The 12,085-nt window shown below is 38.4% G+C and overlaps 1 protein-coding gene across 1 annotated transcript in view; it reads left to right on the forward strand.

Annotated features, from left to right (window-relative positions):
• The window catches only part of SAMHD1 (SAM domain and HD domain 1), a 62,094-nt gene that overhangs the window by 20,160 nt on the left and 29,849 nt on the right, over nucleotides 1-12,085 (forward strand). The window contains exons 5-11 of the mRNA XM_006764508.2: nucleotides 1,667-1,782; nucleotides 3,702-3,772; nucleotides 4,897-5,052; nucleotides 7,062-7,162; nucleotides 7,362-7,470; nucleotides 8,902-8,993; nucleotides 10,866-10,981. Coding sequence (XP_006764571.1) covers nucleotides 1,667-1,782; nucleotides 3,702-3,772; nucleotides 4,897-5,052; nucleotides 7,062-7,162; nucleotides 7,362-7,470; nucleotides 8,902-8,993; nucleotides 10,866-10,981 — 761 coding nt within the window. The remainder of the gene's footprint in view (nucleotides 1-1,666; nucleotides 1,783-3,701; nucleotides 3,773-4,896; nucleotides 5,053-7,061; nucleotides 7,163-7,361; nucleotides 7,471-8,901; nucleotides 8,994-10,865; nucleotides 10,982-12,085) is intronic.

Here is a 12,085-nt window from a genome sequence, read left to right on the forward strand (position 1 = left end):
AGGGGGAATGAAAGGGTGAGGACTAGGCCCTCCATCTTGCCCCAGGGTAAGGGCTACGCCGTCCATCTTACCACATCCTGTGTAACAAGACACCGACTTGTGCCTGGCCAATCGGCGGGGCCCACAGTCCTTTCTCCTCCCCTTACTCCACCCCCCTATAAAACCTCTCTCCACACAGAGTTCTCTCTCTCTGCCACTTGGCTGGCCGTTGTGTCGGTGAGTGTGGTGGATGGGGAGCTCAAGCTAGCTCAAATAAAGACTTTGCTTTTGAAAAAAAAAAACTCATAGTATTACTTTTAATATATATATATTTATTGATTTCAGAGAGGAAGGGAGGGGGAGAGAGAGAAACATCAGTGATGAGAGAGAATCATTGATTGGAAGCATTTTTAATTATCCAGAACACATGTATCTACTCAGATGTTCATTCATCAACAAATATTTATTGAAAACTTGCTAGGCCCTACCAAATCAACAAGATAGCAATTCTCTCTAACCTCATGGGGCTCAACGTTTAGAGAAGAAAGGTGCTGTATTCATTCAGAAATTACTTTCAGAGGGAAGTGCTAAAAGTGCATTTAATATTTGTTAGGCATTTTATCTCTTCAATCTGTGTTGTAAACATTACAAAGTAGAAGTCCTCCCTCCCCCCAGCCCCTGGCAACCACCTTTCTACTTTCTGTTTCTATGAATTGGACTATTCTAGGTACCTCATATAAGTGATATCATACAATATTTGTCTTTTTTGTGACTGGCGGTTTCACTTTGTATAATTTCCTCAAGGTTCCTCCATGTTGGAGCATATGTCAGAATTTTCTTACTTTTTAAGAGTAACTAATATTCCATTGTATGCATCTATTACATTTTGTTTATCCCTTCATTCAGTGGGGGACACTGAGTTGTTTCTACCTCTTTGGCAATTGAGAACAGTGCTGCTAGGAATATGAGTGTACATATATATCTTAAAGACCCTGATTTCAATTGTTTTGGATATATACACAGAATTGGAGTTGTTGAATCATATGGTAATTCTAGTTGTAAATTTTAAAAAAATATGTTTTTATTGATTTCAGAGAGGAAGGGAGAGGGAGAAAGAGAAACATCAATGAGGAGAGAGAATCACTGATCGGCTGCCTCTTGCATGCCCCACCCTGGGGACTGAGCCCATAACCCAGGCATGTGCTCTGACTGGGAATTGAACCGTGACCTCCTGGTTCTTTACACTCAACCACTGAGGCACACCGGCTGGACTAGTTTTCATTTTTTGAGTAACCACCCTAATGCCTGCATTATTATACATTTCCATTAACAGTGTACAAGGGTTCCAATTTCTCCACATCAGGCTAACACTTGTTATTAATTATTTTGTGTTTTTTTGTTTTGTTTTTGAGTAATAGCCATCCTAATGGGTGTGAGGCATTGTTTCATTGTGGTTTTGATTTTGCATTTCCCTAATGATTAGTGATGCTGAGCCAAGAGGTCCTGCTTTGGGGATTCTGTTTGTGTGTTCCTATCAAGTTCCGAAACACACTATTCTGTTAAGTTGCCTTATAGATATATGACAACATTTGAGAAACATTAAAGTTCTTCAGGGCCAAAATATCACTTGTATCTTCAAAACTAAAGAGTGATTTCTTTGTTTTGTTTTGTATTTTTTGCTCTGCAGTGTAGGATATCTAGCAGGATGTCTAGTTCGAGAACTGAGTGAAAAACAACCAGAGCTGCAGATAAGTGAACGAGATATGCTATGTGTTCAGATTGCTGGGCTTTGTCATGATCTTGGTAAGCTATACAAAAGCCAAGGCTGTTATGAAAAACTACAACATCTTTGAAAATAAAAAATCCAATTAACCAAGAGAAATATGAAAATTGTGTTTTAATTCTTCAGTTAACATTAATATAAATGTGCCACTGCATCTTCCTAGAATCATCCATAAGGCCAAGGGGTTGCTATTTCATTTTTTTGTAGCTTTTCAGTGAATTTCCCATGTCAAACATCGTTGCTACAGGTTATAAGAAAGAACTTTCTGATAGTGAGGTTTTTCTAGCTACTCTGTTTAAGATGACGTGAATTTGATTTTTTTTAAATATTATTTTTATTGATTTCAGAGAGAAAGGGAGAGGGAGAGAGAGATAAAAACATCAATGATTAGAGAGAATCATTGATTGTTGCCTCCTGCATACCCCCACTGGGGATGGATCCTGCAACCCAGGCATGTGTCCTTGACTGGTCCCTTCAGTCCGCAGGCCAACACACTATCCATTGAGCCAAACTGGCTAGGGCAAGACTGTATTCTTTTATCACAGGAGTTTTGCCCCATCCTTGTAGTTTAGTCCTACCCTGATAATTTGTGTGTGCCCTTAGGGGAGGAAAGAGGAGGTGTCTGTGTTTCAATAGTGATACTTTTCTTTTTTAATGTTTAAAAAATATTTTTTTATTGATTTCAGAGAAGAAGAGAGAGATAGACACATCAGTGATGAGAGAAAATCATTGATTGGCTGCCTTCTGCATGCCCCCCACCCCACCAGGGATCGAGCCCACAACCTGGGAAGGTGCTCTGACCAGGAATCAAACCGTGACCTCCTGGTTTATAGATCAACCACTGAGCCACACCAGCTAGGCACTATACAGATACTTAAAGGGATAGGACACTCTCTTCACCATGTCCCCTTGGAGATGTCAATAGGATTAAATTTGATAGATTCCTTGTATTTTTAGAGGGAATCATTGGGAAATCTTTGCCAGTCCCCAGAAGTTTGAGTACTACAGTAATAGGCCTTTATGGGTGACATGCAAAAGGGCCTAGGCCTGGTCCAGGTGGGTTCCCTCTCCAGCAAAGTAATTCACTTCTACAGAAATTCTAATAATTCCAGAATTTGGTTTCACTTCAACCAAATTTCATATTAGTAAATGTTATGAAATGTTAAAATCACTTATGATTAAGATAAACTTGTGATTTACACTTTGATGGTTCATAGTATTGGTAAAAACCCAGGAAACAACCTCAACGTGTGTATATTTATTCTGAATATATTATCTGCATTATAGAATTTACATAAAAATAGATGTTTTAAAAGATGAGCATAATAAAATAAAGTTTTGATATTTTATTCCTGCATCCCAGTGGATTATCTTAAAATAACTGCTATTTTAATGCAGATATTCAACCTGCAGTTGCCAAAATTTTTTTGCCATTAACATTCTTTTAAGTTATATAAAACTGTCTTTTCACCAGTTATGCAAGTTCTGGTGACTCAGAGACCCCTCTATAAAAAGCTTACTTTCTGCCCTAGCTAGTTTGGCTCAGTGGATAGAGCGTCAGCCTGCGGACTAAAAGGTCCTGAGTTCAATTCCAGTCAAGGGCACCTGCCTGGGTTGTGGGCTCAATCCCCAGTAACGGGGCGTGCAGGAGGCAGCCAATCAATGATTCTCTCTCATCATTGATGTTTCTATCTCTCTCTCCCTCTCCCTTCCTCTCTAAAATCAATAAATATATATTAAAAGGAAAAAGAGCTTACTTTCCCATATGGTTCTGCTTCCTGTTCTCTTGTTTTTAGAAAATAGGAAGGATTTATCCCTTTTTGTGGTATGTTTGTAGATTATTGATTTCTGTTGATATTTAAGGTAAAACTAAAACGATTTTAAAAAATCGACTCCGTTTTTACATTTTTCTTGTTCTAAGGCTGCTTTTGTTTTTAAGGTCATGGGCCATTTTCTCATATGTTTGATGGAAGATTTATTCCACTTGCTCGCCAAGGAATGAAATGGAAGGTATGTATTCACATATTCAATAGTCAATAAAATAATGACTATTTAAGCAGCCATTATTGTGTTATAGTATACTTCCTTCCCCATTATAGTTTTCAGGATGCTTTTATATCTATGTATTTATTTGATTCTCACAGTCTGTAAAGAAGGAATGATTAGCTCCATTTTTACAAGTGTAAAGGAACTTGAAACACAGAGGTGTATTGATATACCAAAATTCAAAAAAACTATTAACTGGTAGAGCCAGCAGTAGAAAACCTTATGTTTCCTAGGTGCTAATTTAATGCTTTTTCTATTCCATCATACTACTATAAAATAAAAAAAGGCCAACTCTGGTTTTCATTCATTTTGTATGGCCATGAAGTAACTGATGGTAGCCAAGTTTAGTCAAAGATACACACACACACACACACATATACATATATATATTTAAGAGAGAGAGAGAGAAGAGTAACCAATTTGTTGTTCCACTTATTTATGCATTCATTGGTTGATTCTTGTATATGCTCTGACCAGGGATCAAACCCATAACCTTGGTATACCAGGAGATGCTCTAACCAACTGCGCTACCCAGCCAGAACTCATCATATATATTAAGTCATCTATTTTATAATTAGGGATTTGCAGGTTCAATCCTGGCCCCGTTTGGGCTGCATTCTGGAGGCATCCAATCTGTGTGTCTCTCTCACATCAATGTTTCTCTCTCTTTCCCCCTCCATCCCTTCCTTCCACTCTCTCTAAAAATCAGTGGAAAAATTGGGTGAGGGTTGCCTGGCCGTTGTGTCTCAGTGGTTGTGCATTGACTTATGAAGCAGGACACAGTTGTTTCCTGGTTGTGGACTCATGGTGTGCAGGAAGCAGCCGATTGATGATTCTCTCTCATCATTGATGTTTCTATCTCTCTGTCCCTCTCCCTTCCTCTCTGAAATCAATAAAAATATATATATATATTTTAAAAATTGGGTGAGGATTAACAAAAAAAATCTGTAAGACTGTAGTTGGAAACTAGATAATGAACATTCAGTAGATTCTTATCTCTGAATTACCTGAAATCAAGAGTACTTTGGATAATCTGGGGTCCCTATTGGTCTAGAATCTATAACAGACCATATTCTGACTTTTCCTAGCATGAACAGGGCTCAGTTGATATGTTTGAGCACCTCATTAATTCTAACAATCTGAAACCCATCATGAAAAGCTATGGTCTCATCCCTGAAGAAGATATTACCTTTATCAAGGAACAAATTACAGGACCACCTAAAACACCAGTTAAAGATGTATCGGTAAGTTTGTATACAACTTAATTTGAAGTGACTCATGCTTTTCATCTAGTCTTTTCTTGATTCCTTCAGAGCTGTTTAAAGAGGAATATTTGGCTATTCTAGAGGGACTGAGTTAAGAGGTGGGAAAAATACAAATGCATATATAAATAAAAATACACATACAAATATTTTGTAATGAATATTGTGTATAGTATCCTATCTAATAATAGACAAAGATTGAAATTAACTATAACTCTGCTACCCTTCCCATTGGCTAATCAGCGAGATATGCAAATTAACCCAACCAAGATGGCGGCCGGCAGCCACGCAGTTGAAGCGAGCAGGAGGCTTGCTTGCTCCAGTGATGGAGGAAGCCAAGCTTCTTCCCTTCTGCGGCCCGGCTCTGAGCTCAGAAAGCAACAACATTGCAATTAAGATTGAAATTAACTATAACTCTGCTACCCTTCCCATTGGCTAATCAGCGAGATATGCAAATTAACCCAACCAAGATGGCGGCCGGCAGCCACGCAGTTGAAGCGAGCAGGAGGCTTGCTTGCTCCAGTGATGGAGGAAGCCAAGCTTCTTCCCTTCTGCGGCCCGGCTCTGAGCTCAGAAAGCAACAACATTGCAATTATAGAAGCTATACGCAGAAAGACTGGGAATGACGTCACTATGACACACACTGACCAGGGGGCAGATGCTCAATGCAGGAGCTGCCCTCTGGTGGTAAGTGAGCTCCCACATGGGGGAGCTCTCCTCAGCCACAACCAGGCTGATGGCTGCCAGTACAGTGGTGGTGGTGGGAGCCTCTCCTGCCTCAGCAGCGCTAAGGATGTCCGACTGCAGCTTAGATCTGCTCCCCGCTGGCAAGTGGACATCCTCCGAGGGCTGCCGGGCTGCCAGAGGGATGTCTGATTGCCAGCTTAGGGCCCAATCCCCCAGGGAGTAGGCCTAAGCCAGCAGGTGGTCATCCCCCGAGGGGTCCCAAACTGCAAGAGGGCACAGGCCGGGCTGAGGGACACCCCCCCCCAAGTTCACAAATTTTGTGCACTGGGCCTCTAGTTTTACATAGAAGCCTAAAGTAACTTTGGAAAATGTAACAGTGTATATTTTGTTTATCCACCAAAACTAACTATTTCAAATAATTAGATTATGAAGACCTAGTTCAGAGGAAAATCTGTTTTGTTTCCTTTTTTATCTTTTTATTATTACAAAATAAGTTGAAAAGTAGTTTTTTCTCTGTTTTTAAGGGTTTTTTTTCATATTCATGCACACATTTACTTGTAAAATAAACAGGTGAATTTTGTAGCAAATATCCTATTTGCAAAATAATGGAGCTCCAAAAAGTCTTTGAATGATGCATATCATTTAGGGTAGATGTGTAACTACTTTGAAAGATAGTGTAATTTTCATGTTTGAAAGCAAGCATTAGCATGTTAGAACATTCTTGCTAGTTCATAATTGGATCTTATGTTTTTAAAAACTTTGAAACCAAAAAAACAGAGCTTGCTTGTTGGTTATGGGAAATGTAGTAGAGTTAGGATCCTTTCAATGGCACTAAATACTAAAGAGGTTTAGTATTAACAGGATATCATATACCTTAGCATTTCTTTTCTCTTTTCTACTAATTTAGGAATTAAATGGAAAGAACCTTCTAAATTATTTCACATTCTCATTCAAGTATCTGTTTATAATTTTTAGATTAATACAATTGTTTTGCTTTGCTTGTATATAAATTTGCTTCTTATCCTAAAACGTTTTTATTTTTAATTTTTTAATTGATTAAGGTATTACATATGTGTCCTTATCCCTCCATTACCCTCCCCCCGCAGCTCATGCCCTCACCCCCCTGTTGTTTGTGTCCATTGGTTATACTTATATGCATGCATACAAGTCCTTTGGTTGATCTCTCCCCCTTACCCCCACCCTCCCTTACCTTCCCTCTGAGGTTTGATGATCTGATCAATGCTTCTCTGTCTCTGGATCTGTTTTTTATCCTAAAACTTTTAATGATTTTTCTTGTCTTCTAGTGGCCATATAAAGGCCGTCCTAAAGAGAAAGGCTTCCTTTATGAGATAGTGGCCAATAAAAGAAGTGGCATTGATGTGGACAAATGGGATTATTTTGCCAGGTATGCACTGAACACTCCAGAGAAGCTTGTTAAAATCTTTGTATGCTCCCTCTCTCTATATATATAATATATATATTATATATAAAATTTTTATTTAAGTAAGCAAATAAAATGCTTGTATAAATATATTATTAGCATTTAAGGTACAATAAGTAATCTTGTTGAAGAATTTTATCTCTCTGCTTTGAAATCTTTCTAGGGACTGCCATCATCTTGGAATTCAAAATAGTTTTGATTATAAGCGCTTTCTTAAGTTTGCCCGTGTCTGTGAAGTAGATAATTCGAAGCATATTTGTACTAGAGAACAGGTAAGCTATGTCAGAGGAACAATAAGGAAGATATAGTTCCTAGTTTGAAATCTAGAAATAACCATTCAATAATTTGGAAAAATCAGTACCTGGTAAATTGCCAATCTCTTTACTTTATGCTGAGCATTTATAAATATCTTAAGGTTCTTTCACTTGTACTGTGTTGTTAAATAATAATAAAATTACAATAGACATTTATTGAGTGTTGTGCTAGACACTGTATTAAGTGCTTTAGATGAATTAACTCAATCCTGACAACCCTATGAGATAGGTACTATAATTATTTCACTTAATAGGTGAGCAAACTGAAACACAGAAAAGACATACAATTAATAAATGGCAGAACTAGAATTTTAACCTAGATAATTTGACTCAGTTCTCATCCTTAATCACTGTTAGTATTTCATTTAGTTAAAGTACTAAAATCATTAGGTCCCTGTTAGGTTGGAGTCATATGGCTAATATGCTGTCTAATAAAGAGGGAATATACTAATTGACCCTCACATTGTCGCAAAGATGGTGGCGCCCACAGCCAATAAGGAGGGAACACACTAATTGACTGCCCCGCCCTCAAAGATGGCAGTGCCCACAGCCAATAAGGAGGGAATATGCTACCATATTGTCAAAGATGGACACCACAAGATGGCCAGCAGGGCCGGGCAGTTGGGAGAGATCAGGCCTTAAAGGGAGGACAGTTGGGGGTAATCAGACCAGCAGGGGAGGGCAGTTAGGGGGGACAAGCCCTGCAGGGGAGGGCAGTTTAGGGCAACCAGGCCTGCAGGGGAGGGCAGTTGGTGGTGACCAGGTCTGGCAGGGGAGGGCGGTTGGGTGCGATTGGGCTGGCAGGGGAGCAGTTATGTGTTGATCAGGCTGGCAGGGGAGTGGTTAGGAGGTGATCAGGCTGGCAGGCAGAAGTGGTTAGGGGCAATCAGGGATGTCCGACTGCCTGTGGGATCAGGCCTAAACCAGTAGTTGGACAACCTCTGAGGGGTCCCAGATTGGAGAGGGTGCAGGCTGGGCTGAGGAACACCCCCTCCTCCAAAGCATGAATTTCATGCACCAGGCCTCTAGTTGTATTATAAAAGTCTTTTTTTGAGAATGAAGAATATAAGAATAATAATACCTAATTTTTAGAGTCAATGGGAAGATTAAAAAATGTATTACGTGTAAGATATATAAAACAGAACCTGCCACAGAGTTAATACACTTACTAATAGATTTTGGTTACTAAGAATGAAAGTTATAAACCAATGAATAGTTTGACTCATCTGCCTTGTATTTTTTAGTGGGCTCAAAGATTTTAATGAAGTAGTCCCTGGGCATAGCCTTGGTGTCTGCCACCATCCCTTTCTCTTGTTTTATATACTTCTCTAGTAACAGGGGTAACATAATCGGATCCTTCATTAATATTTATTTCATATTTTCCTGCAGGAGATTGGGAATCTGTATGACATGTTCCATATACGCACCTCTTTACACCGTAGAGCTTATCAGCACAAAGTTGGCAACATCATTGATACAATGTAAGACATTTGATTGTTATTTCCCTATAAAAATCTCTATGATGCTTGTTCTAGACTAGAGTATCATACATGGATCAAGTTGAGATTTCTAGACAAATTCAAGGGAATTTTAAGCGACTAAATCTTAAACTGTTCCTTTAAAACAAAACTAGCGTAAACTTAACTTAGTTGGAGGAAGAGTTATAAAATGGATAAAGGGGATAGATGAAGGGCAGAAAAGCTGGCTTAGGCTAGACATGAGGAATTAATGCTGAAATGCATAGGACCTCTGCACAGGCTGTCGCTTATGTACCAGATATCAGTCATCAAGGTGAGAGATGGGATGTGGATAATTGACATTCTGAAATTAATGACAAATATTAATTTTAAAAATTAAGATTCATGTCTGTTCTTACCATGTCAATTATTTATCAAAATTAGTAGCAAATAGTAAAACCAACAGGAATTTCACCCGATCCTTGAAGAAAAGTGCAGCCTAGGCTCTAGGGACCAGACGACCCCATGAGGAGTTATCAAAACTTGGGTGTGAGTTCATTTAACACCAAGTCTCTAAAATGCCTTTAAATTGATGTGTATTATAAGCCTTCATGTTTGTGTTGAGGAAATAGATTTTCTTTCTTTCTTTCTTTTTTTTTTTTTTTGAGGAAATAGATTTTCTTTTTCTGTTTGTTTCCCATCTTTTGTCATGAGCAGACTAGAGAGAATACATTATCCTATTTGTATGGTTGTTAGTTTGGTGGAAATTTTTGTTAGTTTTTAAAAAATACATTTTAAAATTATTTTATTATTGATTTTAGAGAGAGTGGAAGAGTAAGAGAGAGAGAGAGAGAGAGAGAGAGAGAGAGAGAGAGGAGAGAGAGAAATCATTGACATGAGGTACATTGATCCGTTTCCTCCCATACTCACCCTGACTGGGGATTGAACCTGCAATCTGGGTATGTGACCTGACCCTCTAATTGAACCTGTGACCCTTTGGTGCATGGGACGATGCTCCAATCAACTGAGCCACACAGGCCAGGGGTTAGTTTATTTTTAATTTGGAGAGTCAAAGAGATCAAGGTTCAAAGCCTGGTACTTGAACCTTGGTAAAATAACTTGGTAAAATAAACATTTTATTTTACTACTAGAAATATTTACTGCATGGTTTCTGTTGAGAAATCAGCTGACAGTCATATGGGTATTCCCTTGTAGGTAACTAACTGGTTTTCTCTTGTTGCTTTTAAATACAATAGCACTTTTATTGTATTTTTACAAAAGTATCAAGCTGTGAGGGGTTGGAAATGAAGAATGTTTGAGAGAAACTGGTTTAGGTTTCACTCTGGCAGTGTGCTACAGAAAGAATCTAGCAGCAATAGAGCAGCAGTAGCACCCCAAACAGAAAACTAATATAGAGTGATCTTGGCTGTGTGTCTTGGGCTGCGCTGTCTCTTCTGGCACCCCTATAATTCAGATGCTGGAACGCTTGAAGTTGTCCCAGAGGCTCCTTGCGCTATCTTCATATTTTTGTATTCTTTTTTCCTTTTGCTTTCCTGGTTGGGTGTATTTTGCTTCTTCTTTCTAACTTGGTAAAATATTTACTTAATTTCTGTATCTGTAAAATTAAGGCTAATTACTCATATCTATATTACTGTTAGAAAGATTAACTCAGACAGTGGATCTAAAGCTCTGCCATATGCCTAAAACACAGTAAACACAATAGCCCACAAGTAACAATGCACTTATTTAGTATGATTGAGTAACAGGTGTCTTTAAAACATCATGTCTCAAGATTTTATTTTCCTAAAGTAGAAATATTTTTTTAACTTTAAGCAAGGCCTAAAGTACATATTTAAATTATCTCATAAGCATAAATTTTTATTAAACAATCTTTAGGATTACAGATGCTTTCCTCAAAGCGGACCCCTACATAGAGATTACAGGCACTGAAGGAAAAAAATATCATATTTCCACAGCAATTGATGACATGGAAGCCTTCACTAAGCTGACAGGTAAGAACTAGAAGGTAACATAGATGGTCCATCACAGATAAAATATATGCTGTCCCTGGATTGAAAATTGGTTCTTTTTCAAACATTCCAATGGATTTAGCTTCTTAAGTGATTTTATACTTTTGGATATGAGTTTTATCTCTGCTTTGTACTAACAAGAAAACCTTGATAAAAGTTATTTAATGTCTCTGAACCATACTTTCCCCTTCTATAAAATAGGAGTAATGATACCTAACATATACTTTTGTTGTGATGCTTAAATAATGCATAGCACTTAGAATGGTACGTGGCATATAAGAACTCAATATTTATGATTATAATGTAGCTGGACTAATAATATCAGACAAATGACAAAAAACTGATTCACCCTTTCAGCATTATTTTTGTTGCAAAACACAGTATGCCAAGAACATTTCTGCATACTTAGCAAAAACAAAATCTGCAGCTTAGGGTGGGAGGAAGAGAGTGAAGGTGTCACAACTGGTTCTTTCATGTGTTAAAGTGTAGACTGAAAAAAAAAAGATCCCTAGAGCAAAAGAAGCAGACCAAAAAGTATATACCAGCCAGAGTTCTGAGTTGCAAATCATGAAACTGACTCTGTTTAACTAAAACTAAAATGAGATAGCAATCATATAACTTACAGAATCAGTAGGATGGCTGGAGGTTCTGCAAATGAGCAAAACAACAGAAGCTGAGCAGCCCAAGACACACAGCCAAGATCACTCTATATTAGTTTTCTGTTTGGGGTGCTACTGCTGCTCTATTGCTGCTAGATTCTTTCTGTAGCACACTGCCAGAGTGAAACCTAAACCAGTTTCTCTCAAACATTCTTCATTTCCAACCCCTCACAGCTTGATACTTTTGTAAAAATACAATAAAAACGAATTACTAGGAAAATGTAATGGCCAGGGAGGTCAGGGGTGGGTGGGGGAGAGATATACAAAATATAAGCCCCCAAATTTTTTAAAAAATAAATCTTTATTGTTCAGATTATTACAGTTGTTCCTCTTTACTCCCCCCATAGCTCCTGTCCACCCAGTTCCCACCCCATTCCCTGCCCTTACTCCCGCCCCCCCACCCCATCCTCATCCATAGGTGTATGAT

This window comes from Myotis davidii, unplaced genomic scaffold (assembly GCF_000327345.1).
Source record: "Myotis davidii unplaced genomic scaffold, ASM32734v1 scaffold38, whole genome shotgun sequence".
Taxonomy (NCBI): Eukaryota; Metazoa; Chordata; class Mammalia; order Chiroptera; family Vespertilionidae; genus Myotis; species Myotis davidii.